The sequence below is a fragment of the Narcine bancroftii genome, chromosome 5 (assembly GCF_036971445.1).
Source record: "Narcine bancroftii isolate sNarBan1 chromosome 5, sNarBan1.hap1, whole genome shotgun sequence".
NCBI classification, from domain to species: Eukaryota; Metazoa; Chordata; class Chondrichthyes; order Torpediniformes; family Narcinidae; genus Narcine; species Narcine bancroftii.
In genome coordinates, this window is record NC_091473.1 from 35,739,922 (window position 1) to 35,767,196 (window position 27,275).

At 40.8% G+C, this 27,275-nt stretch overlaps 1 protein-coding gene across 6 annotated transcripts in view; it reads right to left on the reverse strand.

Annotated features, from left to right (window-relative positions):
- Window positions 1-27,275, reverse strand: part of slc25a26 (solute carrier family 25 member 26) — a 289,265-nt gene that overhangs the window by 26,099 nt on the left and 235,891 nt on the right. For 3 of the 6 annotated variants that reach the window (XM_069937116.1, XM_069937115.1, XM_069937117.1), the window contains exons 7-9: window positions 22,493-22,562; window positions 3,940-4,004; window positions 3,007-3,080 (exon numbers count right to left, since the gene is read on the reverse strand). In XM_069937116.1, coding sequence (XP_069793217.1) covers window positions 3,007-3,080; window positions 3,940-4,004; window positions 22,493-22,562 — 209 coding nt within the window. The remainder of the gene's footprint in view (window positions 1-3,006; window positions 3,081-3,939; window positions 4,005-22,492; window positions 22,563-27,275) is intronic. The other 3 variants (XM_069937121.1, XM_069937120.1, XM_069937118.1) reach the window with 1 other exon arrangement.

Here is a 27,275-nt window from a genome sequence, read left to right on the forward strand (position 1 = left end):
GGAACAAGAGAGACTGATGATGATCTTAGAGGTTTATGAAATTATGAATGGCATGGATAAGAAAACAGTCACAGTCTTTTTCCCATGGTAGGTATGTGTATAACTACTGGGCATAGGTAGGTCAGGGTGGAAAGATTTAAAGGGGACCTGGGAGACATGTTTATTCACACGGAGGCTAGAACAAACTTTCAAAGTAATTGTTCGAGGCAGGCATAATCACAATATTTACATGGCACTTGGACAGCTTCGTGACAAGGAAAGGTTCAGGGGAATATGGATTCAATACAGGCAAATGGAACCAAGTCAGAAAAACTCTAGGGATAGGTTGGGCCAAGAGGTCCAATTCCATGCTGTACAACTCACAGGAGAGCATGTTGAGATACTACCTTCACCATCTACTTTATTTCTCATAATATGTCAAACCTTAACCATAGCAATTTAATTGAAAACTTTCTGTAATAAAAAAAGGAATTCCAAGGTATTCATTCACAATTGTCAGCTCACTATATCAATAGAAATTCCATTATTATGGTTCCACTAGGATCTGGCTTGCATTTGCAGGCCCACCGGCCATAGACATCAAGACCACATGGGGAAGCCTAAAACAAGGCGCCAGGTGGTGAGGCGCAGTCTGCGCAGAAGCACTGCTCTTTGCATTCCCTCATGTCCTGGGTCAGCAATAAAAGCTCAACTGGAGATCTGCCTCCCAAACTCGGGAGGCTTTTGCAATAGATCCAGCAATTATACAAAAACAATCTTGAGTTCTTTAAATCATTTTCAGTCAGAATAAAAGCATTAAAACTAAAAATAAAATTAAATCATATTTGAATATTATGAAATGATTAAAACATTAATATTCTAAATAAATAAAACTAGATGCCAATGTCTGATCCCCATTCAGCTAAATATGGCTTCCAGGTCTGGTATTCATTCCATTTATAACAATTATTTTAATCAGCCAAATGCATACTGAAACTCAACACTGAGTTTTATAAATTACATACCAAACTATTAAGGGACCTGGGTGGAGTTCCTGTTTCCCCAAACAGCACAAACACTCTTCCCTTTGAGGAATCCTTCATTTAGCCCAGTGGTTTTCAACCATTTTCTTTCCACTCATATCCACCTTAAGTAATCTCTTACTAACCACAGAGCATCAAGAGCATAGGTGCTCTGTAGTTAGTAAGGGATTACTTAAAGTGGTTAAAAAAAAAAGTTGAGAACAACGAACCTAGCTACGTTAGACCTGTCTGCTGGAATTTAAACCACTAAATTACACAGCTTTCTGCAAGGGCACATGAATGAAGCATTTTTTAGAAATAAATGAGAGCAATTCAGTAAAATGTTCGTCCCATGCAGGAGCTGGGATCACAGTCTAATTTTTAAACAGCCTTTGTATTTGATATGATATTTAAGCACCGAGGTGACACCAGAAAGTTAATTTCATTTAAAACTTGAGTGACATCATCTGAAGGTCAGATTGATCAAAGCAAACATTTCTTTGTTCCTCTTACTTTTGATGAAGATCATTATTATTTGGTCCGATATAAGCATCAAGCCCATCTTTTTCAGACAATGAACACCAGAAATTTAAGAACAGCACAGCTCACTGTAAAATGCACCATCATCCTTCCTGACGGACATGTTCCATCTAAATACCAACCACCATCACTTGGAGTGACAGTGAGCATCTGACTGCAGAAGAGATTAAAGCCTGGATAAGGAATGCACACCCTCACATTTTTAAACAAGCTACACCTTTTAATCAGTGAAGCAATGAAAATTTGCCTTTAACATTCTCAATGTTTGCTCTGCAAGACCAGTGCCTTGTCTTATTTGCCACTGGTTTCCATTTGAGAGGAATGGATGAAGAAAAAGACTTAAATTCAGGATGAGCTCTGAAAATAGTGAACAACCAGTTGAGAGAAGCTGGAGCTTTCTGACCCTGCATCTCCTACTCTCTTTCAGGTACTAACTCATCTCAAGGTGTTTCTGAATTTTGAATGTGGGAGAAAAATTCTCCTGATTGCCTTTTCTCCCCCCTCAATAATAAATTCAATGATCTCAATAATAATCATAATCTTTAGTTCTACTTCAGCACAAATACATAACAAAAATTGATTCCTGATACTTAAAGTACATTTCCAAAATTAATTGATTCCAACCATTATTACATTGTCAAACATCACACTTCTTCCACGCTCACACAAGTACTGAGCGTTCACGATGATCCAATGCAAGAAATAACTTGAACAATGAAACAGTAATTGTATATGGGAAAATAAATGAATCTGTCTGGAATTTATGATCAGCACTGAACAAAGCAGGACAGCAATCTTACAGTTAAACAAAAACTTTATTTTGGATTTTGTACCAGAGGTTGTAATATTAGGAATGAATTAGCTTGAGTTTGTGTTAACAAGACAATAGTATGGCCTATACTTAATCAGTAATTTAAGTCAATGGGAAATCAAGCTGAGGAAAATAAAGATGGGATTGAAACATTAAATTCTAAGAAAATAATACTTCTATAATAATGAGACAAGGAGACAGAAAACTAGATCTCTCTGTGTAGCAGAGGAGCTGGCAGTTCAGAGGGCAACTTCCTGAGATTTGTGTTTAATTGTCCACATACACTACTAGAAGTTGTTTTCCAGTTTATTCCATAATAAGAGAACTAATTTCTTCAACAATATACTATTGCTAAATTTCGCATCTAAACTTCATTTCTAATATTTGTTTGACACATTGGAAAATGGATTGAGTGATTCCTTTCTCAGCTCCAAGACCAGACTTAAACATATCTACAACAATGGGGGCACAAAGAGTTCGACCATATACTTCATATATGCAAGCTAATTTTACATTTGATGGACTATGTGTGACATAGAGGACCCAACCAAACATGTTCTGTCCAGCTGGACAGGATAGATTCAAAGATACTAACATCACAGTAGATAATTCTTGTCACATATCCATTATGATTGAAAGAAAGCAAAACCTCACCCAGAAATCCCTTGATTCTTCCAGATATTGCTCAAGGTTGATAACACTTTTCCACTGGCTGCCATGGTACCCGTCTGAATTAAATAAAAACACAGATGAGACCTCTTGGTTGCAAATCATTTCTGGTTTGGCAGCTTCCTTCTTGATAACACACAAATGCAAGTGGCACCTATTTCTGCAGGGGCTTCAAAAAAGTCTTCCTAAATACAGCCACTTTTGTGTGAGAAAAGAACCTGCTTGCATCTACTGGAATCAAAGATTGACAACTAAAGTTGCTATTAAGAAATTGTTGCCATTGGTAAAAAGGAATCAGAGCACATATTTTGAAAGTAAAAGGCAAAAAAAGAGGAAATGACTGAATATCAAGTGATCAGGGATGAACCTCAGGGAGAAGAAAAGGTATTCAGTAGAGAACTGGATAAGTACTTGAAAAGAAGAAAACAACAAAGCCATAGGAAGAGATAGAGATATAGCACAATCCTGATGGGCAGAGAAGCTTCCTTCCAGGCTGTAATCTTACTGCAAAACTATTTTAGGCAATGGTTTCAAGTTCACATTAAAGAAAAATCCCGGGAAGTCATCTCAATCCAATTGGCTGTTGTCTTAATAAACAATCCATTAATTTTAAAATTCATGCATAAAGTTAAACTGTTCTCAAATCAATGAGCAGTTTCCTCTCTTAAAAACTAATGTATGTCAGGGCTGAAAATTGTTGGCATCAGATGGAATTTCGGCAGAAACATTCAACCAAAACTTAACACACACATTAAGGAGGGAAACATGTAAATCATTTATTTTGTCAAAGAATCATTTTGAAAAATGAGTAAGCAATGTATTATAATTCACAAGACTATCAATTTAAAAGATTATGATCCATCAAAGGAGTATACCACTCCCTTTGGTCCATCCTGCAATATGATTTGACAAACATACCTTTGCTAACATGATTCTGGTTTTTGCCACATCAAGAGGGGTGGTGACTGCAGCTGCAAACCCACCTGAAAGGAGAGAAGTTTACTCATAAGTCAATGTGTCAAAGACAATTGTACAATTACATCTTGATGTTAATGCCTATTTGTAAAAACTCTTTTTAAAAAACATTACTGCCACCCTGATTTCTACACGAGCATCTTTTGTTCAATCTGCCTGACCTATTTATATCCTTAAATAACTTGGCAGAACCTGACAACTGCAATCAAAAGGAGGAACATCGTCAATCAAGACTGGAAGCTTAAGCTTCTGACTTGAGACCAGAGCTCCTAAAAAAAATTAAAACGTCAGTGTTGAAGCATTAAATTCTCTTCATTTTCCTGCTAATGTGAATGGCAGATGCAATAAAGTTATGAATATTAAAGCCTTGGAATTCCAGTGAATGAACATCAAAAGCAAGTCACTGGGTATAGCCACTGTGTGCAATGGTGATCAGAACATGTAAAGCGGGGGGAATGGCATCAAGTTGGCAGGAGAACTGGAAGGAAGCCCGTGAGAAGGGAATCTGGAGCAATGGCTTCAGGAAGGGCTTAAAATTGGTGGGGGTGGAGGGAAAGAGCAGTGTCAGAGGAACTGAAAATGAAATTGAGTATTTCATTTACCTGCAAGTCGTGTCCTGTGACAATGCTGCTCCACGTGACATTTCCTCGTGCACCCTGCACAGAAACTGCTCGGGCTATAAAGGCCACTCCAACTGGAACAGCTCCGTAAAGTTTCCTCGTTAGGGTGATTTGACAATGAAATTGAAATTGTGACTGTTTTCTGGATTAAATGGATTTTCAGTGTATTGTCCGGAAAACTCAACATGATGCAATTTAATTTGTTGGCACATTGAGTTGGGAGGGTGAAAGTAAAGACAGGGTCCCTTTATTAGGATGTACAGGATAACCTGGTGGTTCAAAAAGAGCAGTCAAGTCAAAATTTTAGATTTTTAAAAATTATATTTACACACAATAGAAGCCAAATCTGGGCATTGACAGCCCAGCACCCGAATAACTTGCAACCCATATGTTTTGAAGGGTGGGAGGAAACTGGAGAACCCAGAAAAAAAAACACATTTCATGGAAGATCATACAAACTCCTTACAGACAGCACAGGATTCGAACCCAGGTTGTTGGCACTGTAATATAGTGTTGCATTGACCGCAACGCTAACAGTGCTGTTCAATAATTTTATGATAGCCACTGAAAGTTTACATATTAAGATGAGAAGCTCTGCAAGACTTATCTTGTATTACAACCTACCTGATCTCTGCCAGCTCAGGATATTATTTCATTCCCTTGTATTGCAACAAAATTGTTCACTCTCATATATTCCCATCAACTTGCTTTTAATTCATTTTGCTATTTACCTATATTAAGGTGTAATTGACAGTTTTCAATTAACATATCAGTATGTCTGGGAAATGGGAAGAAACAGATAATTCAGGGAAACTCACAGCAGAGATTGGGAGAACATGCAGTCTGTGGAGACAGCACCCAAGGTCAGGATCAGTCTCATGTCCATAATCACCCTTCATTCCAGTAAAACCAGACACATCTTCGAACACCCGCTCCCCCCCATTCATATGCACAGGCATTTCAACATTAAGGCAGCAGCAAGGATCCTACCACCTGCCCCTTTCCACGACTCCTGATCAAATAGTTACGGATTAGTAACTGGTTCATTTTTTCCAGCTGTTCCCATCCTACAAGTATTTGTTTTTTTCCCTGCAATTTGTTCCAAAGCACCGATGTAATTGAAGTGTATGGCAGGTAATGAGAAACCCTTTGCTGACTTGCAGCTTTTTGCCCCCACACATAGATGAGCTCACAAGCATTCATCTTTTAGTATGGTGCACAATGAGAAGAGGGCACAGGAGGAAGAGGGAATTTGATGAAGAGGAGCTCATCTCCCAGTTGGATTCCAAATCTGCCCAGCTGCTCAGTCAGTTATTCCCTTTTTGTTCATTTTTCACCACTTCAGTGTCATTGTCAAGGTGAGTGCTCGTCTCCCATGGCTAATTGCCTTTGATAAGATCATGGGGAATTTCCTTCATGAAATCAAAGAAGAGTAGAGGCCCTTTGGTCCACAATGTTATGCTGACGTATATAAACCCACTCGATGATCAATCTATCCCTTGCCTCTCTCACGATCCACAACAACCAATCTTACTTACATCCATGTACCTATCGAAGAGCATTCCAGGCACCCACAATTCTCTGCAAATAAAAAAAAACACCTACCTCTGACATCTTTCCTAAACTTTCCTCCACTTACCTTGTCCTTTAGTTTTGGCCAGTGCTGCTCTGGGAAAAAGTTGCTGGCTGTCAACTATATCAATGTTCCTCATAATCGTTAAGTCATCTCCCCTCCTCCATTGTTCCAAAGAGAAAAATCATTCAACCTTTCTTCATAAGAATTGTTCACCAATCCAGGCAGCATCCTGATAAATCTGCTTTGCACTCTCTCTAAAGCTTCCTAATTATTCCTGTCATGAGGTGACCAGAACTGAACACAATACTGCAAGTATTGTCCAACCAGAGTTTTAGAGAACTATAATATTACCTTATAGTTTTTGAACTTAATCCTCTGACTAATTAAGGTTAACACACCTTACGTCTTCTTAACCACTCTGTCAAGGTGCATGGCAACTTTAAGGGATCTATGCTCTTCGACCCCATGATTCCTCTATGCCCTAAGACTGCTAAGATTCTGTCATTAACACTATAATTTAGACATACAGCACAGTAACAGGCCATTTCAGGCCACAAGCCTGTGCTACCCAGTTTACACCCAATTAACCTACACCCCCAGTACTTTTTGAAAGGTGAGATGAAACTGGAGCCCTCTGGGAAAATCCATGCAGACACAGGGAGAACATACAAACTCCTTACCATCAGCATGGGATTCAAACTCCGATTGCAAACACTGGCACTGTAAATGCATTGCACTGGCCACTGCAACAACCATGCCACCCCTACTCCATCATTAAGTTCGATCATACAAAGTGTAACACTTAACACTTTTATGAATTGAACTCCTCTTTGAAATGTTAAATCCTTCTGGGGAAAGTTCTTGCACAATGCTGTTGGTTGGAAGTTCCAGGATTTGAACCCTGATTGTAGAGATAATGGGTTTGGAAGATCTGTTGGGGAACTGTAAGCAATTAACTGCAGCAGTTTTGGAGCTGATGCACACTGTAGTTTTGTTTCTCTGGCTTTGTGGGAGTGAACATTTAGGGTGGTGTTGCCGATCTGTATTGGATGATTCTGAGCCTTTTATGTGGTTGGTGAATTTATCCAAATCATAATTTATCCAAATCATGCAAAAAAAATGAGATGCTGGAAGAAATCGGGGGGCCAGGCAGCATTGGTAGAGGAAAAAGGATGATCACCTCCGCTCAGGACCCAAAATATTGACAATTCCTTCACCTCCACAGGCTGAGTTCCTCCAGAAGATCATTTTATGCTCCAGATTCCAGTACCTGCTATCTCAAGTTTCTACTGTATTTACATGGCTGGTCCAGTTGATCACTTGTCAATAGAGAAATCGAGCAATAAAATTCCATTGAAGCTGGTGGCACTTTTTTGTCAAACATATTCTTTGTAGTCCATATCTAGAGAGATGTGCTGAGCAGTTCCAAACAGAATTTAACAAGGTGTAATCACCAGAGTGCATCTTTACCTCAGAACTTGGGATGGGCTGGGGGCAATTATTGATGAAGCATCTGAAGGTAGTTGGTCCTGGGACACAACCCTGAAGAACTCCTCCTGTGAGTTTCAGGGGTTGGAATTAAAACTTCCATCAATCACAGTAGCTTTATTTGTCCAAGGATTGAAATATTTTCCTGTTGACGACCATTGATTCAGTTTTGACAGCATCCACACTCGATCAAATGCAGGTTTAATGACAAATGAAGTCACCCTCACCCCACAGGAATTCAGTGCTATGTTCCATTCTTGGACCCACAGCTGTAATGAGTAACTGGTACATCATCATTTGGACATTGTGAAGGAGATATTTGGTGAGGAAATGCTGCTTGACGATACTGTTGACATAGCTTCTATCACATCACCACTGATCACGCTGATCGAGAGTAAACATGCAGCAGGTATCTGGGCCAGATTTGTTCTGCTATTTGTGAATAGAATCTACTGGGACAGTATTTATCCATCTTGTCAGGTAGATGCCAGTGCTAGTGGCTAGTTTAGGAGTGTGGGAGCTTGGTGCCAAAGCCAGGATATTGTATAGATCCAGTGATTTCTTGATATCACATGGAATGAGCTGAATTAAGACTGTGGTGGGGATCTCAGATGTCGGCTGCGATACATTTCCATCTCTTCATTCTGACTGACCTCTAGGCATATCAACGAAGAACACTGCACAAGAAGCCTGTACTTCCAGAAAGATCTAGTGATATCTCCAGCCTCCAGCAATCACAGCAGCAATCATAATTGTTGCATAAAGACAGTCATGGCTGCATCAAACAGGATGGCCACATTTCCTTCTGTTTCAGTGGGAATCAGCAGGGAAGGCTGGGTGCAGAGTGAAATTAAACAGAAGCAAAAGCCTTTTGTACCTGATCCATTATTCAATATCATCAGGACTGTCCTTTTAACTCCACTTTGTTTTCCTGCATCAGTTCCAGTCCTGATAATTCTCAGCAGCTTGATCCACCAGTTTACTTGCATACAGGATAAAAAAAAAACATTCACCACCTTCTGGGTGAAAATATTTCTTTTAATCTCTGCCCTGAATTGCTAGTCCCTTATTTTGAGGCTGTGACCATTGATTCTATACACCCTAAATCGGGGAAACATCAGTTCCATGTTTAAATGGTAAAACTCATTAAAAAAAACTTTAGGATTCAATGAGATTACCTTTTTTTTCTAAATTCAATGCAATATAAGATTTGCCTGCTTAATCTCTTTACATACAATGCTACAAATCTGTAAATCAATCTGGTAAACCTTCATTGCATTCCTCGATCAGAATATAGCATTCCTTAGAAAACAAGACCAGGCCCATACACAACATTTCAAATGTGGTCTTATACGGTCCTTAATAATTGGAGGAAGATGTCTCTGCTCTTCCACACAAATTTTGCTCCACAGACCAAAAATATTTGCCTTACTAATTGCTTATTAAACCTACATGTTAACTTTAAGTGATTATTATATGCAAGAACATGAAGACCACCTGGTCACCAACATGTTTCCATCTCTCTCCATTAAAAGAGATCTTGGGCTTTCTATTATTTTTTCCACACCCATTATTTACACATTATAGTTGTGGCTCATACACTTACCCTGTTGATATGCTAAAGCCATACCTCGTCCTCTCAGTCCACAATACACCCTCCTTTATGAGCAGCAAACCAAAAGTCATCCCAACTTATCATCTCTTCCAAAGTACAGACATAGATTGGGAACTGAAGGGACCCCTGAAATGAGGCACTCCTATCCAATCCTATTATTTTCTCGGTACTGCGTAATCACTTTCTTAACAATATGTTCCACCATGTACCCTACCACTGATATTAGAGTAATTGACATGGATCTGTCCAGTATTGACTATGAAGAGAACATCAAATGTATATTATGGCAGCAATCATAATGCATTAAGTTAGTGGTTTCTTAGAGACAAAGATAATATAAAACTCATGATTAAATAAACAATTTGCTTATTGAGATAATGTCAGAGCTGTGAAGATCACTCCAGAAGAGCCAAATTGTTTTTAGCAGAGCAAGTGGTAACTTTGCTTCAAATGCACAAACCTCATCAACATTAAGGTACATCCCTTAACCATAAAGAAAACCACGGACACTCATAAGAATGAGAGAGAGAGAGAGAGAGAGAGAGAGAGAGAGAGAGAGAGAGTGAGAGAGGAAGGCGACAACCTAGATAACACTCTTCTGCTCAGAAGCTCAGCTGAGCATGAACCAGCACTAACTACCCCATCTCTCAGATGAAAAGAACCTTCATTATGTAACCAATCTGTGCTCTCTCCTGTGTCAGTGTGGGTTTTCCCCAGGGGCTCTAGTTTCCTCCTACTGTTCAAAAACCAGGGATTGCAGGTCAATTGGGTGTAATTGAGCAGCATGGGCTCATGGGCCGAAAGGGTTGTTACCGTGCTGTATGTCTAAAAAAGTCCAAGTCACTCACATTACCCTCGTTGAGATGTTCATCTACTAAGTGGATGACATTGAAATGATGAAAATGAGCAGGTAGCATGCACTGAATCTGTACTCTACTGATCACAGGCTAATCTTGAATCGTAATCTCTATGCCCATTTCCAGGGGCTATCGAATTTAGCCCCCTAGGTATTTTCCACATACTCTGGCATGAACATTATGATTTGTTTCATGCATAAACGACAGGTGTTGAGAGCTGGAAACAGTACTGACTGAAGCAGTACATTCTAAAGTTAAACTTGGCCCTTGGGCTTTTTCTGCTAACTCTACACCTGCCTGTGAGTTCAAGTCATTATTTCCCTGACTGTGGACCAATCAAAATCCAATAGCAGCCATTAAGCTTCACTCACAGGAGACCACAGTTTAAGAGGGAGTTTAAAAAAAACAGAACTATGTGCGAGATTAAATTTAACATTAAATCAAGGAATCAAGCTGTGGGAAACAGAAATAAAACAGTCTTCTTAGTTACCAGTTTATTGTGATATTTTTTTGGAACAGGGCAGGACTTACAAAGTATATGGTAAGGCCCTGGGGAGTGTTGTTGAACAGAAACTTAGGGTGACAGGTGCACAATTCCATGAAAGTGGTGATACAAGGAGACAAGGTGTGCTTGCCTTCATGGGTCATGGCATTAAGTATGGGAGCAGGGACATCATGTTACAACTGTACAAGACATTGCTGGGTCACAATTTTAGAGCACTGCGTGCAGTTTTGGACATCACAATGCAGGAAAGATATTGTTAAGCTGGAAAGGGTTCAGGAATCATTCACGAGAATATTATGAGGACGAGAAGGGTTGAATTATAAGGAGGCAGGACAGGCTGCGATTTTTCTCCCTGGAGCTTGGGAGGCTAAGGAGAGACTTAATAGAGATTTACAAAATCATGAGGGTACAGTTAAGGTCATAGCATTTTTCAGAGGGTAGGGGAATCCAAAACTTGAGAGCGTAGATTTAAGGTGAGAGAAAAAAAAATTAAAAAGAGACTGGAAGGGGCCCCTATTCACATAGAGGGTGTTGGTTACAAGGATCGAGCTGCCAGAGGAAGTAGTACAGGACATTCAGACAGGTACATAGATAAGAAAGGTTTTGAGTGATATGGGCCAAATGCAGGCAAATGAGATGAGCTTGGGCAGCATGGACAAGTTGGGCTGAAGGGCATCTTTCTGTGTTGAACTCTAGAGGAGTAAGAACATAAGAGAAGGGAACAGAAAGAGGTAGGTGAGTCTAATCTTGTTTCAGCATCCAATATGAACACTGCTCATATTTCTTATGAACAAAACCTACAATTTTCCATTCTTTATAAGTCAATAACAGGAGATCATAATTAGCCATTGCCATAGACAATATTCATTTGTGGTGAAGAAATAATGGATTAATTGAATCTTTCCCCCTCACAAACACGGTTGTTGGTGTCGGAGTGCAGACACTGAAAATTACATTAATCTTTTACGTTAAACAACATTTAACAGCCAAAAACACCAAATCAACCTTCTTTCACTGGGTAGAAAAATCCTAAGTGCCCAACTTTTAATATCATTTACCATGCTGATGAGTTCATTGTGAGAAATGGGGCTTATGAAAAAAAGGGTCAAATTTAAGAATAAGTTTTAAAAAAAAAATGTTGGAAAATATTCAAATTCCACAAGATATAGTGTAGTTTTCTTCTTGCTTTAACTTTGGAATTGATTGGACACAATTGCTGAAATTGTAAGTATTTAAGGTGACCATGTAAAGCTGCATTCTGTAAATAGTCTCAAACTGATCACACCAAGTAGCTCAGCCACGGCAGATGCTGTTGGCTTGTATGACCATTTTCTCTTCGACTAATGGTTGAGCAACAGGAGACTCTAAATGGCTTGCATTAATCCTTCATACAGCAAACTCTTTCTAGTGAGAGCAACCTGAGATATTTATAATTTCTTATTGAAACGTCAAGGATGAACCACTTACTAACATAAGAGAAATGAGAGTACCCAAATTTTTGTTTAAATGATAGTGTAGAGAAAAAAAAACTAGTTAGTTATGAATGTCCTACTCACTGCTGCATGCACAGTGTGGAACTCGGGTCAATAGTTCCATCTCTAGACTGCTGAGTTGAAGTGAATTAAAACCACCTTCTGTCACAAATTCATGGAAATAAAAACACACATCTCCCCTGGATTACTTGAACTCTATTGCCCAATCATCTTTCAAATCCAACTGCCTGAGTCGCTTGACTCCAATTGCCAGGTGCTGGCTTGTATGACCATTTTCTCTTCTACTAATGGTTGAGCAACAGGAGACTCTAAATGGCTTGCATTGATCAGATAAAAATTGCTGCTGAAGTCTGCTATAATAGCCCCATCTAAGATCGTAAGAGCACAAAGTGTGGAAGCAAGTGATCAATAATGAGAAAAAGGTCGTGTTACAGATTTATAATATCAAGAGTCCCTTCAGGGTTGAAATATTGTACATAACAAGCTGGCCAGTGTATTTTTTTCCCCAGAACTTTTTTTTTGCAGGTGGAGATGTATTACCCCCCATCAAATGTAGTGTTCCTGCTTGTCAATGTAGCTAAAAACTTATCCTCTAAGTGAGCAACTTTAAAGACAGTCATTGCTAACAGATTCCCTCTTGCCTTGTATATCGAGAATAAAATACTTTGGAGACCTGTGTATCACCTTATATAGTCCAGTGTATGATGTCTGGAGGGGTTAATGTGCCGAGTCACTTTTGACAAATACACATGAACACAAACTGAGCTCAGCTGGTACACGAGATACAACACTTTGTTTAAGTGTCTTGGCAGGAGTGATATTTGTCATGTACTGCCATAGTCGATGAGCATAATTGGTTTGGTTTAGTATTGAAGTAGGTCAATCAGGTGCAACCATTTGTCCAGGTACTGTTAGTGCAGTCCTGTACACTAGTTCAGCCAGTGTGCAGCCTAGGCCTTGTACCATCGTATGGATGTCCAGTAGCATGATTGGCAAGTACTTATACCATTGGTTTGGGTTCTGCTGGGCTTTCTATGCTGCCTTGAGTTGACAATGAAAGCATTTGATGATGCCATTAGCTGCAGGATGATAGGCTGTTGTGTGGCAAGTAGATTAGTCAGTTCATGAAAGAGTTGGGATTTAAACTGTCATCCCGTCTGTCATGATCGTAGATGGTGCGCCGCAATGTGTAACCCAGTGGTGGATCAAAACTCTGGCTACTGTCTTGGCCGTCATATCATGAACCTACCTACTAAAATGGTCTATACGGATGAGAAGATAACTGTACCTGTTCGATGGAGGGAGAGGACCTACCAGATCCATGTTCATGGTGAAATCTGGCATTTGGGGTAGCATATATGTCAAGCGGAGCTCTGGTATGATGATGAACTTTGGCCTTCTGACAGGTGATGCACCTCCTAGCCCACTGATTAACATCCTTATTCACATTAGACCAAAAAGCGAGATATTGCCAGCTGCTGTGTAGACCATATACCAGAGAGTGACATACCAAGGAGGGCATTGAAAACAAACTACTGATGTTTCTTGGGAACATAGGGTCGTTCATGTCCAATAGATACATCACACCAGATATGTCCATTATTTGCTGGCAAGGGTGCCCGCTTGAATGAGAGCAAGATTGATCGTTGAACTGCAGCTCAGTTGTCGTCCTCCTGGTCACAGGTGAATTGCTGAAAATCAATGATAGGGGAGGTATGCAATGCATCTACTACTGTGTTTTCCTTCCCTTTGCCATGTTGAACTGCAATATATAATCCAAGTATCGGACTTCAGGTGAGGAATATCTGTCCAGCTTGAAAAAAGAGTGTATGTCAAAGGTTTGGGATCGGTATAGATGGTGAATGTATAGCCCTTGAGTCGAAGGCAAAAGAGTTTGACAGCAAGGTAAATGGCCAGCAGTTCAAACCAAATGTACTATATTTGGTCTCAGCAGAGTGGAGTCAGTTGGAGATAAAGGCAAGTGGTTGCGAGGCCCTGTCTACGAGCTGTTGAATGGCTCCACCTACTTTGACATCTGATGCATCAACAATGAGACATAATGAACCAGAGCAGTCGAATTAACCAGGTCGCTCTTAGCACAATGGAAGGCTGAAAGCTCCGCTTCGTTAAGTGTGATGGACTGATTTTTCTTAGTTCATGAGTGGTTGGAGTATGTCAGCATAGTGCAGGATGAACCGTCTGTAAAAACTGATCAGACCAAGAACCTCCCTCAGCTTCGTGAGCGATGAAGGAATAGAAAAATCATGGATGACCTTCACCTTGTCATGAGGGTGAATCTAGTGTTCATCAACCATATGGTTCAGGAAGGTGAGTAACGGTACTCCAAACTGACACTTTGTTGGGTTGACAACTATGCCGTACTCAAGCAAACACTCAAAAATTCGACGAAGATGGTAATCTATGTAAACAAAAGGCAAAAGTAAAACCGCGAACCACATCATTTATCAGCTTCTGAAATGTCTGTGCTACACTTCATAAACGAAATGGGAAATGTACCCACTCAAGGTCAAAAAGGAGTCGTGATGGCTGTCTTGTGCATGTCAGCAGGCTCCACTAGGATTTGATGGTATGCCCGAACTAAATCGATCTTGGAGAAAATGCGACAAGCACTCAGAGATGATGAAAAGTCCTGGAGATGCGGGATAGGGTACTGATCAGGCACTGTATGGGCATTCAGGGCACAGTAGTTTCTGCATAGGTACCAATCTCCCGATGTCTTCTTGGGAATGATGTGGAGGAGAGACAACCAGTTGCAGTCGGACTGTTGAATGATTCCCAGTTCCAACATAAGATCAAATTCAGCCTTAGCCATCTGCTGACGATCAGGGGTGAGACGCCAAAGCAGAGTCCACATGTTTTTATATGGTGGGTGACAGGGTGTTTGACCTCGGTATGCTTGTAAACTGGGTGAGTAATCTCTGGATACTCGAAGAAGAGTGTTAAAGCGTGTAGTCAATATCATTGCCATGACGAATGGACTGACATGTTGTGTATCGCTGACGATCCCTTGAACTGTGAGGCTGGTAGTGGAGTCAATAAGCTTGTGGTGTTTGACATCCACCAGTAGTCCATACTTGTGTAAGCCAGCTTTGATGATGGATGTGAGTACATCGTCAAAGATTTTAAAAAAAAAACCACCTAAAAACATGCTGCAGGCCAAGATTAAGGGTAAGTGATCTTTCGCCAGATGTAGAATTGGGCGATTTATTGACAGGTTGTAATTGAACGGTAGTGGAAGTACCATGGAAATCAAATGTCGATGGAGGAAGAATGCTAACTTCCGCTCCAGTATCTACTAGAAAACAAATGCCCTGGTGTTTGTCTGTAATGTGAAGTAGCAGACGACTGTGCAGCTCTACATCAGGAAGACTCGTCACCCCAAGTCCCTGACTTGGGCATTTCCTTGCTGTTTAGCTTGAGAGCGGAGGGTGGGGGCACACAGTGTTGAGCTTTGTTGCGAACCTCCAGTGATACCAGCATTCAGCACCAGTGTGCGATGGTGTACGCCGGTGGCTCCGCCCCCATCATGAATAATGTTGTCCTTTTGGACTGTCACTGCAGCCCCGATCCATGGTGATGTGGCAGGTGAGTGCCTGGGCTTTGTGTGTGAGTTGATCAACAGCATGCCAGAGTTCCATCAATACTAATTGCTGCATGAAAGGAGGTCCAGGAGTGCTGACTGTTTGGACCAACCTACCCAGCATAGCCACCTCTAAAATCTTGTCAGCGATTTTTTGCGAGTTCCTCTATGTCTACAGCCTCTGATGTTGATGCCGGAATCAGATGAACAGTGTCAGGCAGGCGCTGTAAAAACTGTTTTAGGATGTTGCCCTCCAGCTTGCTATCTCCTAACAGCTGATGCATTCGCCAAAGCAGCTGCGACAGTTTCCTATCCCCCAGCTCTTCCAATAAGAAGGCGGTGTAAATGTTGCTGTTCTGAAGCACTAGTGTGCCCCATCAACTCTGCTTTAAGCTTGTTATAACACTGCTCAACATTTGAAAAGCTATGCTCCAGAACTATGAGAAATATAATAAGCACGAGGTTACGCATGATACAATATAATTGGTTACAATATAATTGGTCACGCCCCAAAAGTTAAGTAAATGGGATCCAACATTATCAGATTGATGTTTTTGCTGTAAGAAGGAAACGGGAACAACAGTACATGCAATGTGGGCATGTGAGAAAGTGAAAAGGTTCTGGGCAGATCTAAATCAGGTATTAAATACAAACACAAAAAGCAACAAACCAAAAAATCCAGAGATCTAAGTAATATAAGAAGTAAAGAATTAGGCCTCAAACTGGATGAAGCGCAAAAGAGATTTATTATGATAGCTGTAGCAAAAAAATGTATAATGTCAACTTGGAAATCAGAAGAGAGCCTGAGAGTATAGCAATGGTAGATGGAAATGAATAAATGTATTCCATTGGAAAAAAATAACATACAATTTTAAAAAAAAATAAAGAAACATTATTTGAACAAATTTGGGAACCATACATGGAACACAACAGAGAGGGCCTACCGCGGACCTCCACCGAAATGATACAATGAGAAGAAGATGAAATGAACTGACCCAGTGTGTAAAAGTAGATGACACAATTTTCTTGTTCATTTTCATTGTGTGATGACATTGTTTAATGGGTTTATTGTATTGTATATGTTGAACGTTTAATGGGTTTGGAGGGGGGTGGGAAGGAGGGAGGGAAGGGAGGGGGGAAAAAGGGGAGAAAATGACACTGTGTATATTCAAGAGGGAAATGTTTGTGTGTATCTTGATTAATATGGTTCATAGTGTGAAAAATTTTTTTTTTTAAAAAGCTTTTTATAATGGACTTTGACTGGCAGAGAAATTTAAAAAGTTGTGTACTTTTACAACCTCTGCTTGCTTTGAGGCAATAACATACGCAAAGCGTTCTCCTGCAATGTTATATTCCAGGTAGAAAATTGCACCTCCAGCTACACAAACTATAATGCCGGGTCAATGGGCCAAAATGGTGGTAGCTTCAAATTGACTGCCACAATGAGCGGTACAGCTGCGGTGGTGGTCAACTGATTTGCCTCCTCTGTCTCTATGTTATCCATGGATGGAAATAGATAACTCCTGTGTAGATGGTAGAACGAAGTAGAGTATTTGAAACAGCAGATCACGCCGTTGGTTACCAATGTTTTTTAAAAATAACTAGTTGTGAACTTCCTACCCACTGCTGCATGTACAGCGTGGAACTCCTGTAAATAGTTCCATCTCAGATCAGCTTCCTGCTGATCTGAGTTTTTCAAATCCAACTGCCTGAGTCACCTGATTCAAATTGCCAGATAAAATCCCTGCTAAAGTCTATTATGGTAGAATGAATCAAACTGGGTCATTCAAAGTCAAGTGTGGTCAACCCCTCATGGAGATTGATAATTTGTGATCTGAAAGACTTACAATGAGGGGTTTATATTTGTTTGTTAATAATGAGGTAATTATAATAGACAGCCCACTAAGTATGAAAAGGGCAAGTATCAAAGTTACTTGCTAAGTTGCAAAACTGCCTTTATGAATTTGACACATGAATTGGATAATGAATTTTGACACAGAAGGTACAACGTCCTGACTTGTTATTGTACACTAAAAGTTGAGTCAATGCTCTCTTTTGGACTGTAGTTGGTGTTTACAGATGAATGTTACTGGATATACATAATTAATTTAAAACCAAATATAGATCTCATGCAAGTAACTGAATCTTTCATCGGGGAGATCAGGGCAAAAACTGTTCACTTCTGGTGCTAATTGTAGTCATTTCTGTCAGAGTCTCGTGCATCATTATATTAAACAAAAATTTTGAGAGGAAAGAAAAGGGACAAAAACCTTTCCCCTTTAAAACTATTGACTTTACTGAAAATAATTAACTTCCATCTTTAAGTAAATAATCCTGATAAACATAGTTCCAATGATGTGGCCCTTCATGATGCAACAACAGTCCATCTTGATGCAGATCAGAAGACGGCATACTAAAATCAGAACATATAATTCTAAGCTATAGGTATCAGGCTAAGGAGCATTAGAAATATGTGACCAAAGGCATAAGTTTTCATGAAATGTTAAAAGAAATGCACAAAACTCAATTTTTTTTTAAGTCATGGAATCCATGCAATAAATAGCTGATGAAAACAGTAACCTTTTACTTTGCAGATAGATGAAAAAAATCTCTACTGGTCTGGCAAGCCTTTGGATGAACGACGCCTATCTGGTGTAGGCTTCATGGTCAAGAACTCCATTGCCTCCAAACTCGAAACCTCCCGACAGGCCACTCGGACCGAATCATGTCCATGAGACTCCCCCTTCAAAACAAGCGTCGCATCACCCTCATCAGTGTCTATGCTCCAACCCTCCAGGCGGAACCAGCAGAAAAGGACAAGTTCTACACTGACCTGCGCAACCTCATCCAACGCACCCCTACAGCCGACAAGGTTGTCATCCTTGGCGACTTCAACGCTCGCGTCGGCAAAGACTCAGAAACCTAGCCAGGAATCCTGGGCAAGCATGGCGTCGGCAAGTGCAACGACAATGGGCGCGTCCTGTTGGAGCTCTGCGCAGAACAGCGGCTTGTCACTACAAACACCCTTTTTCCCCGATCCAAACACTGGCACCTCCTGGACTACGTCGTGGTGCGAGAAAGAGTCAAACGAGATGTGCTCCACACCAGGGTCATGCCTAGCGCGGAATGCCACACTGACCACCGGCTGGTTCACTGCAAGCTCAACCTTCACTTCAAGTCAAAGCCCAGGAACAGTAAAGCCCCCAGAAAGAGGTTCAATGTTGGAAACCTGCAGTCAGACGAAGTGAGAGGAAACTTCCAGGCAAACCTCAAAGCAAAGCTCGAGGATGCAATCCGCCTCACAGACTCGTCCCCTGAAACCCTCTGGGATCAGCTGAAGACTACCATACTGCAATCCACTGAAGAGGTACTGGGCTTCTCCTCCAGGAAAAACAAGGACTGGTTCGACGATAACAGTCAGGAAATCCAGGAGCTGCTGGCAAAGAAGCGAGCTGCCCACCAGGCTCACTTTACAAAGCCGTCCTGGCCAGAGAAGAAACAAGCCTTCTGTCGCACATGCAGCCATCTTCAGCGCAAACTCTGGGAGATCCAAAATGAGTGGTGGACTAGCCTCGCCAAGCGAACCCAGCTCAGCGCGGACATTGGCGACTTCAGGGGTTTTTACGAGGCTCTAAAGGCTGTGTACGGCCCCTCACCCCAAGTCCAAAGCCCGCTGCGCAGCTCAGACGGCAAAGTCCTCCTCAGCGAAAAGATCTCCATCCTCAACCGATGGTCAGAACACTTCGAATCTCTTTTCAGTGCCAACCGCTCAGTCCAAGATTCCGCCCTGCTCCAGCTCCCTCAACAGCCCCTAAGGCTAGATCTGGATGAGGTCCTCACCTGGGATGAGACATATAAGGCAATTGAACAACTGAAAAGTGGCAAAGCAGCAGGTATGGATGGAATCCCCCCAGAGGTCTGGAAGGCTGGCAGCAAAACTCTGCATGTCAAACTGCAAAGTTTTTCAAGCTTTGTTGGGACCAAGGAAAACTGCCTCAGGACCTTTGTGATGCCATCATCATCACCCTGTACAAAAACAAAGGCGAGAAATCAGACTGCTCAAACTACAGGGGAATCACGCTGCTCTCCATTGCAGGCAAAATCTTTGCTAGGATTCTCCTAAATAGATTAATACCTAGTGTCGCCGAGAATATTCTCCCAGAATCACAGTGCGGCTTTCGCGCAAACAGAGGAACTACTGACATGGTCTTTGCCCTCAGACAGCTCCATGAAAAGTGCAGAGAACAAAACAAAGGACTCTACATCACCTTTGTTGACCTCACCAAAGCTTTCGACACCATGAGCAGGAAAGGGCTTTGGCAAATACTAGAGCGCATCGGATGCCCCCCAAAGTTCCTCAACATGGTTATCCAACTGCACGAAAACCAACAAGGTCGGGTCAGATACAGCAATGAGCTCTCTGAACCCTTCTCTCTTAACAATGGTGTGAAGCAAGGCTGCGTTCTCGCACCAACCCTCTTTTCAATCTTCTTCAGCATGATGCTGAACCAAGCCATGAAAGACCTCAACAATGAAGACGCTGTTTACATCCGGTACCGCACGGATGGCAGTCTCTTCAATCTGAGGCGCCTGCAAGCTCACACCAAGACACAAGAGAAACTTGTCCGTGAACTACTCTTTGCAGACAATGCCGCTTTAGTTGCCCATTCAGAGCCAGCTCTTCAGCGCTTGACGTCCTGTTTTGCAGAAACTGCCAAAATGTTTGGCCTGGAAGTCGGCCTGAAGAAAACTGAGGTCCTCCATCAGCCAGCTCCCCACCATGACTACCAGCCCCCCCACATCTCCATCGGGCACACAAAACTCAAAACGGTCAACCAGTTTACCTATCTCGGCTGCACAATTTCATCAGAATCAAGGATCGACAACGAGATAGCCAACAGACTCGCCAAGGCAAATAGCGCCTTTGGAAGACTACACAAATGAGTCTGGAAAAACAACCAACTGAAAAACCTCACAAAGATAAGCATATACAGAGCCGTTGTCATACTACGGCTCCTAGAACGCTTCCACCAGCGTTGTCTCCGCTCCATCCTCAACATTCATTGGAGCGACTTCATCCCTAACATTGAAGTACTCGAGATGGCAGAGGCCGACAGCATCGAGTCCACGTTGCTGAAGATCCAGCTGCACTGGGTGGGTCATGTCTCCAGAATGGAGGACCATCACCTTCCCAAGATCGTGTTATATGGCGAGCTCTCCACTGGCCACCGTGACAGAGGTGCACCAAAGAAGAGGTACAAGGACTGCCTAAAGAAATCTCTTGGTGCCTGCCACATTGACCACTGCCAGTGGGCTGATATCGCCTCAAACCGTACATCTTGGCGCCTCACAGTTCGGCGGGCAGCAACCTCCTTTGAAGAAGACCGCAGAGCCCACCTCACTGACAAAAGACAAAGGAGGAAAAACCCAACACCCAACCCCAACCAACCAATTTTCCCCTGCAACCGCTGCAACCGTGTCTGCCTGTCCCGCATCGAACTTGTCAGCCACAAACGAGCCTGCAGCTGACGTGGACATTTACCCCCTCCATAAATCTTCGTCCGCGAAGCCAAGTCAAAGAAGAAAGAAAGAAGAAGAGATGGAAAAAATAAGCTTGCACGCGAGTAAACTACAAAGCCATCGTATTAAAAGTTTTAAAATATTTATGAAGAATGACAAAGTTGACATGAACCAAATATACAACTAGTTTGAAGTGTTTCAATGCTAGGAACAAAACAAAAAGCAGGTAAAATACAAAGGATAACAGAATCATGGAAACAAACTTTGCTCAGTTCCACTGTTTTTGGACAGTGGACTAAGGAAAATGGCGGTGACAGATAATATGAACACCATTAACCAACAGGAATGTAGCCAATCAGTTCCTTGTTTGGAAAATTAACATTATTTTTACTCTCCTTTACTTCACTCTAAAGGTAGGAAAAACAATTAAATGGTCAATGATAACTGGTAGCTGAAAATGGGTCGGGTATAAAATGTTTTTATTTAAGTAGTCCTGTATATGGAGGCCAACAAGAATGTTAATTTGACCTGCAAATGATCACATGGAATGGCCTGGTTTGGCTTGGTTTACAATCGTAAATTACATTAACAGACTGGTAAATTCCTGCTGCACCAGTCACCTAATCAAAAAAAAGACATGGGTATCAAACAAAAAGAAAACTTTTCTGAGGATTGAATAGTAACACATCCCTAATAATTTTAAGTTTTACCTGAGGACAGCCCAGGTGCCTGTGCCCTGTAACCACGCTCTCTGCACGAATGACATGTCTTCAGCTCTCAAAAGTCCACGCAATGACATCCTCTGTGCTTCTCACCCTGATTAATCTACACTTCTGTCAAACCTGTCACATGAACTGTTAATCATGAGTCTTTAGTAATTTGACTTTAAAGCCCTAAAGACCAGTTTGGAGCAAACAGCTGTACAGCTGAAGTCCCAGCAAAGGCCTCTCTTCAATGAGAGATTAGTCAATATTCCTTTTGCAAAACCAGAAACCTGATTGACAGTTTCTATTTTCCCACAACTCAAATTTGTCAAATACAAATTGCTTGTCCTTTAATTGAGCACTTTCTCTTGAATCTTTTCTATTCAATGGCTGTGCCCAACCCTCTGCGCTGCTTCCAAACTACCACTGGAATTTTAGAAGTATTTTTTAGTTAACTTAATTTTTTGGCCGGTTTCCCTCTCCCAGCCCTTGCAGTACATTATTTAATCCTCTGCACCTGCAAATGCTCCACAAACTGCTGACTGCCAAGAATCAACCGCATGATTTTGGTTCCATGACCACAGGGCCTGCAAATGGGAAAAAAAAAACAATATTTTTAGTTTTATTCCAAATCTTTTGAAAACCCTTGGGTTTGCTGAAATGATGAGAACTAATTTCACAAAGTGTGTGGCTATTTTCCTGATGCAACACTTGCCACTTCCCAAGAAAATGAGATGCATTTTAAACACACAGACATCTTGAGAAAATTGTTGAGCAATACAAGTGCATCTTTTTAAGGGTCATACTTAAAGATGCAAAAGGTGGAGTTTTCAAACCTGCAACTGTTCCAGTGGAATCTTTCCAAATGCAATTTGTTTTGCAATGTGCACACATCTGTGGTTCTTCAAAACAAAATGATGCTCAGTGGCTGCCGTAACATTGTTAAAGCATCAATTTTATCATACTTTGAGTTACTGTTTGTGTCAAAATGTTATATGTCATAAGGGCTTCCCTATGGTAATTATCATATGATGTTTATGAAGAGAAGCAAAAAGGGTCAGGGTATATTGGAGTTTGAGCAGACAAGAGAACTTGGTCTGTTTGGCATTACTAATTTAGTTCAGGCAATGAGTTGTTCAGGAGGTGGTGGTTTTTTTTTTGGCAGTCAGGATGTGGTTTTGAAAGCTCCATGATCCAGTTTAAGAGAAGACAAGCAAAGGTGAGTGGAGGATGGTCCACGTGAGGTGGGCAGGAGACGCATGGTGTCAGGGTAGGGCTTATACCAACATTAATTCTGAAGTATCAGCAAAGAGTAATTGAGCCAATCAGTTATGAAACAGGAAAAGGACAAAGAGTAGGAATAAGGCCGGACAACTATAACTTGGCAGGGAAACATTTCAAGATATCTAGCCTTAAGATCTAAAAGAAGTTCAATCAGTGAATGGGAGGCAGAAAGAAAAATACCAAGATGAGAAAGTCAGTCATAGTAGATCTTGACCTATAGGAGAGGTAGGAAATGGGGAGAAGATGGACAACCATTCAGTATGGTGAGAGCAAGGTTAATATGAAAATAGACACCCTGTTTATGCACTGCTTACAATGCTGGGTTTCAAGTTGGGGAAAGAAAAGTGACAGCCTCACTGTTGCAATTAACCCAAAGGGCAGACAGAATCTAATAAATCCCTCAGAGGTGGACCAGCAGGAAAAAAAATACTTGTGGACCTCTGACCAAAACAGTGACATGAAATTATGAAAACTATTGCTGCACAGAGACTTCTTTAGAGATATTTATTGACTTATTTTCAAGAAGTGATAAGCAAGTGTTAATATGTTAATCAGATTTTATTGTTCCGCAACTAGAAATTCAATGTGATGTGCCTTTAAATCTTATGTGTTTGAACTGGTTGACCTTTACCTGAAATATACAAAAAGTAAAATGCACACAAAAGTAAAATCCCTGTTAGCTTATAGCAAAATGAAAGAGAAACTTCCTCTCCATATCTAAAAATAATTGAGAATTACCTAGAAAATAAACTATATCAACAGTATGAATCCATCCATTTTTTCTCTCAATATGATTTACAGTGTGTTGGTTCATATTAAATGAAACACATAAGAAATAACTTTGCACAAAAAGAATTAAACACATTTGCAATAAAGTTTCTGCCAGTGCATTCTGTCTGTGGAAAACTAAATACATTGCTATTAATCCAGTCTGCCATTGCACACAGGAAGGCTGCAAGCATGACAAAAATCAGGGCTGGTGCTGATGTGGAGAATCATTCTGCATCCATGTGTACAATGCAACGGATGTATTTACAAAACCAATTCTTTGTAATGAATGTTTTTTGGAAGAACATCAAAAGGAATGATTCTCACCAAATCTACTGCCACCAGAAAATGTAAACAGAAGCAGTTTGTCAATCAGTTCTCGTGCTAATGACTGACAATGACTGAAATCTCCATGCACCCAGTGAAGGCAGAAAGTTAACTGTGGGTTCAAAGGGTCATTCAAACTCTCCTCAACCACTGGAGAGAATAATAAAGACAAGTGAGAACGAGAGCCATGGGATTGTACAGTACTGAAATAGGCCCTTCAGCCCACCACATCTGTGCCAATTTCTTGGCCCATCAACATGAATCCCATTTCCCTGTAGTAGGTCTTTGCCCTTCTATGCCTTGCCCACTTCAGTGCCCATCAATATGCCTCATTGAAATGGCAGTTATGTCTGACTCCACCTCCTCCTCTGGCAGTGATATCCAGCTATCAACCACTCCGTTACAAAAAAAAACTCCTCTCAAAACTCCTTCTTCGAACCTTAAGCATTGTTTTTCACACCCTTACCAAGGGAAAACAATTCTGAATCATTAATGCCTCTTTTAATTTTATATACCTCTATCAGTCACTTTCAACCTCCTCTTCCCCAGGATATACAAAGTGTGTCTATCCATCTCTGCTTAATCAAAGTCCTTCAATGTAAGCAACATCTTGGTAAATGCATTCTCTCCAACACAATCACATCCTTCCAATTAAAATAGCACACAATGCTACAATGGTGGTCTAACTAATGTGGCAACCTGATTTCCCATTCTTATATTCTTTTCCCTGACTTCTGAAGACATGCATGCCATATGCCATATTGACCACCCAATCCACCTGAATTGTCACATTCTGAGAACTATGGATTTGAAGTTCAAGGTCCCATTCTTTATCAACATTCCTTAGCAACCTACTATTTGACTACACCATCCTATTTTACCTCCCAAAATACGTCACCTCACCTTAAATTCCATCGACCAGTACTCTGCTCATCTTTGCAAATGATCCACATTATATTGCGAGTTATTTTTACCTTGTTAACAAGAGAGTCATTGCTAAACTTCAATGAAATTCCCTGCTCCAATAGAAGTATTGCATTTAATTTTTAAGAAGATATTCAATAACTTAATTCTTAAAAGGCTACTGCATATATAGGCATGCAGGGAGCCAGCGTGGAGGGGTCATGGGAAACAAATTGTAGAGAGAGTCAGGACAAATGGGTAATTATTCAATTAGAGTCATTGAAATACCACATAGACCTAGGGTCTTAACCATTTATAATTTACATTGATAGATTAGATGAGGATGCTGAGTTTCTTGTAGCCAATTTGCTGATAATACAAAAGTTAGCAAGTTTTGCAGAGAACAGAACTTTCAAAGGCCTACAGATTGTTCAAACAAGTGGGTAAGTAGCTGGGAGATGGAGTAAAATGTAAAAAAAAGTGACATTATTGACTTTGGAAGGAAGAAAGATGTGGAAGTTAGGAGTTTTTGATGCAATTTGATGAGAGTTCATCTACCATAGAATTTATGCACGCAAATTTACATCCGGATGCAATTATTTTGGAGGTAGTGCAGTGAAGGCCTATACTAGTTGGAATATAGAATGAGAAGTGCTTTTTTAAAACCTCAAAAATACAACACTTTGAGGGGGTTTAACAGGGACAATGTTTCTATTAATGGAAGTATCCTGAACAAAGATGCTGTTTTCAGAATAAGGCATTCCACATTTCAGAGAACCATGAATCATGCAATTCCCAACCCCAAATATCCTTCAGTATATTCAAGGCTAAATCTGATAGACAGTAAATGGGATATGGCAAGAAAGCAGGGAAATACTCTTCATCCCCAGACTCAATCAGCTATCCTATTGAAAAATGTAGCAGGCTAAAGAGATTGACCTATCTACTCCTGCTTCTGTCTCTTTTTTTTCCCTCAATTTCCAAAAGAAAGTCGTCTGATACTCTTTGAAGATGTGCTTAACAATTGAACAGGTGTTTTAGGCGTTTTCAATCCCACAAACTATGCATAACATTATTGCAGTATCATATTAGCTTGGTGCCAAAAATTTTTAAAAGTGTGATGAACTTCAGTAACAGCATGAAGTAATTATATTTTTAAATAAAGGGTGCTGCCCTCTCCCATCATATGCAGTCTCCTAAAAATTGATGTGTCAAATGCTATTTTCTGAGGCAGGCTGGAGGGATAAGTTTACGTTATGTGTGCTCCATTAACTACCAGATTGAATAAAAGTCTTTGTTTCCCCACTTCAAAGCTCCTTGTCACCAAACCATTCCCGTCTTCTGCTCTTCCCTGATGAATAACAAATTACAAATAATCCCACTGTTGCTGAGCCTGGAAACTTGTACAGCCAGGTGTCTGCTTGCCTTCCACTGAAACTTTTCACTCAACATTTCTTCCTTATTTTGCTGGACGAAAGTAAAAACACAAAATGCTGGAGAAGCCCAGCAGGTCAAAGAGTGTCCTTTATGTAGGAAATGTAAAAATACATAATTGAGGTTTTGGGATTACGCCCTTCATCAAGGTGTTTTCTTTTCACCTTTGCTACGTAAAGGACACTGTTGACCTGCTGAGCTTCTCCACCATTTTGTGTTTTTAATTCAACAACAGTGTTTACAGATTTTCGTGATTTACTTCTGACTCATAAAATCTTTTTATTACATTATTAATTTTTTTATTTTTCACACCATAAATCACATTAGCCATGATACACACTTTTTCTTTTTCACACATATACAGTGACTTTTTCTCCCCCCCCTCCCTCCTCCCAAGCCACCCCCCCACCCCCCCCTCCCCTCCATTTTAAGTATACAATCTAGGTTACATTAAACCAGTCAGACAATGTTGTCATTCAACAAAAATACACCAAAAATTCTGAGTCCATTCTTTTCTTTCCTTCTCCTTCCATCAACTTAGGTAATGTTTGTCCCCGGTAGGTTTTCGCTATTGTATTTAATGT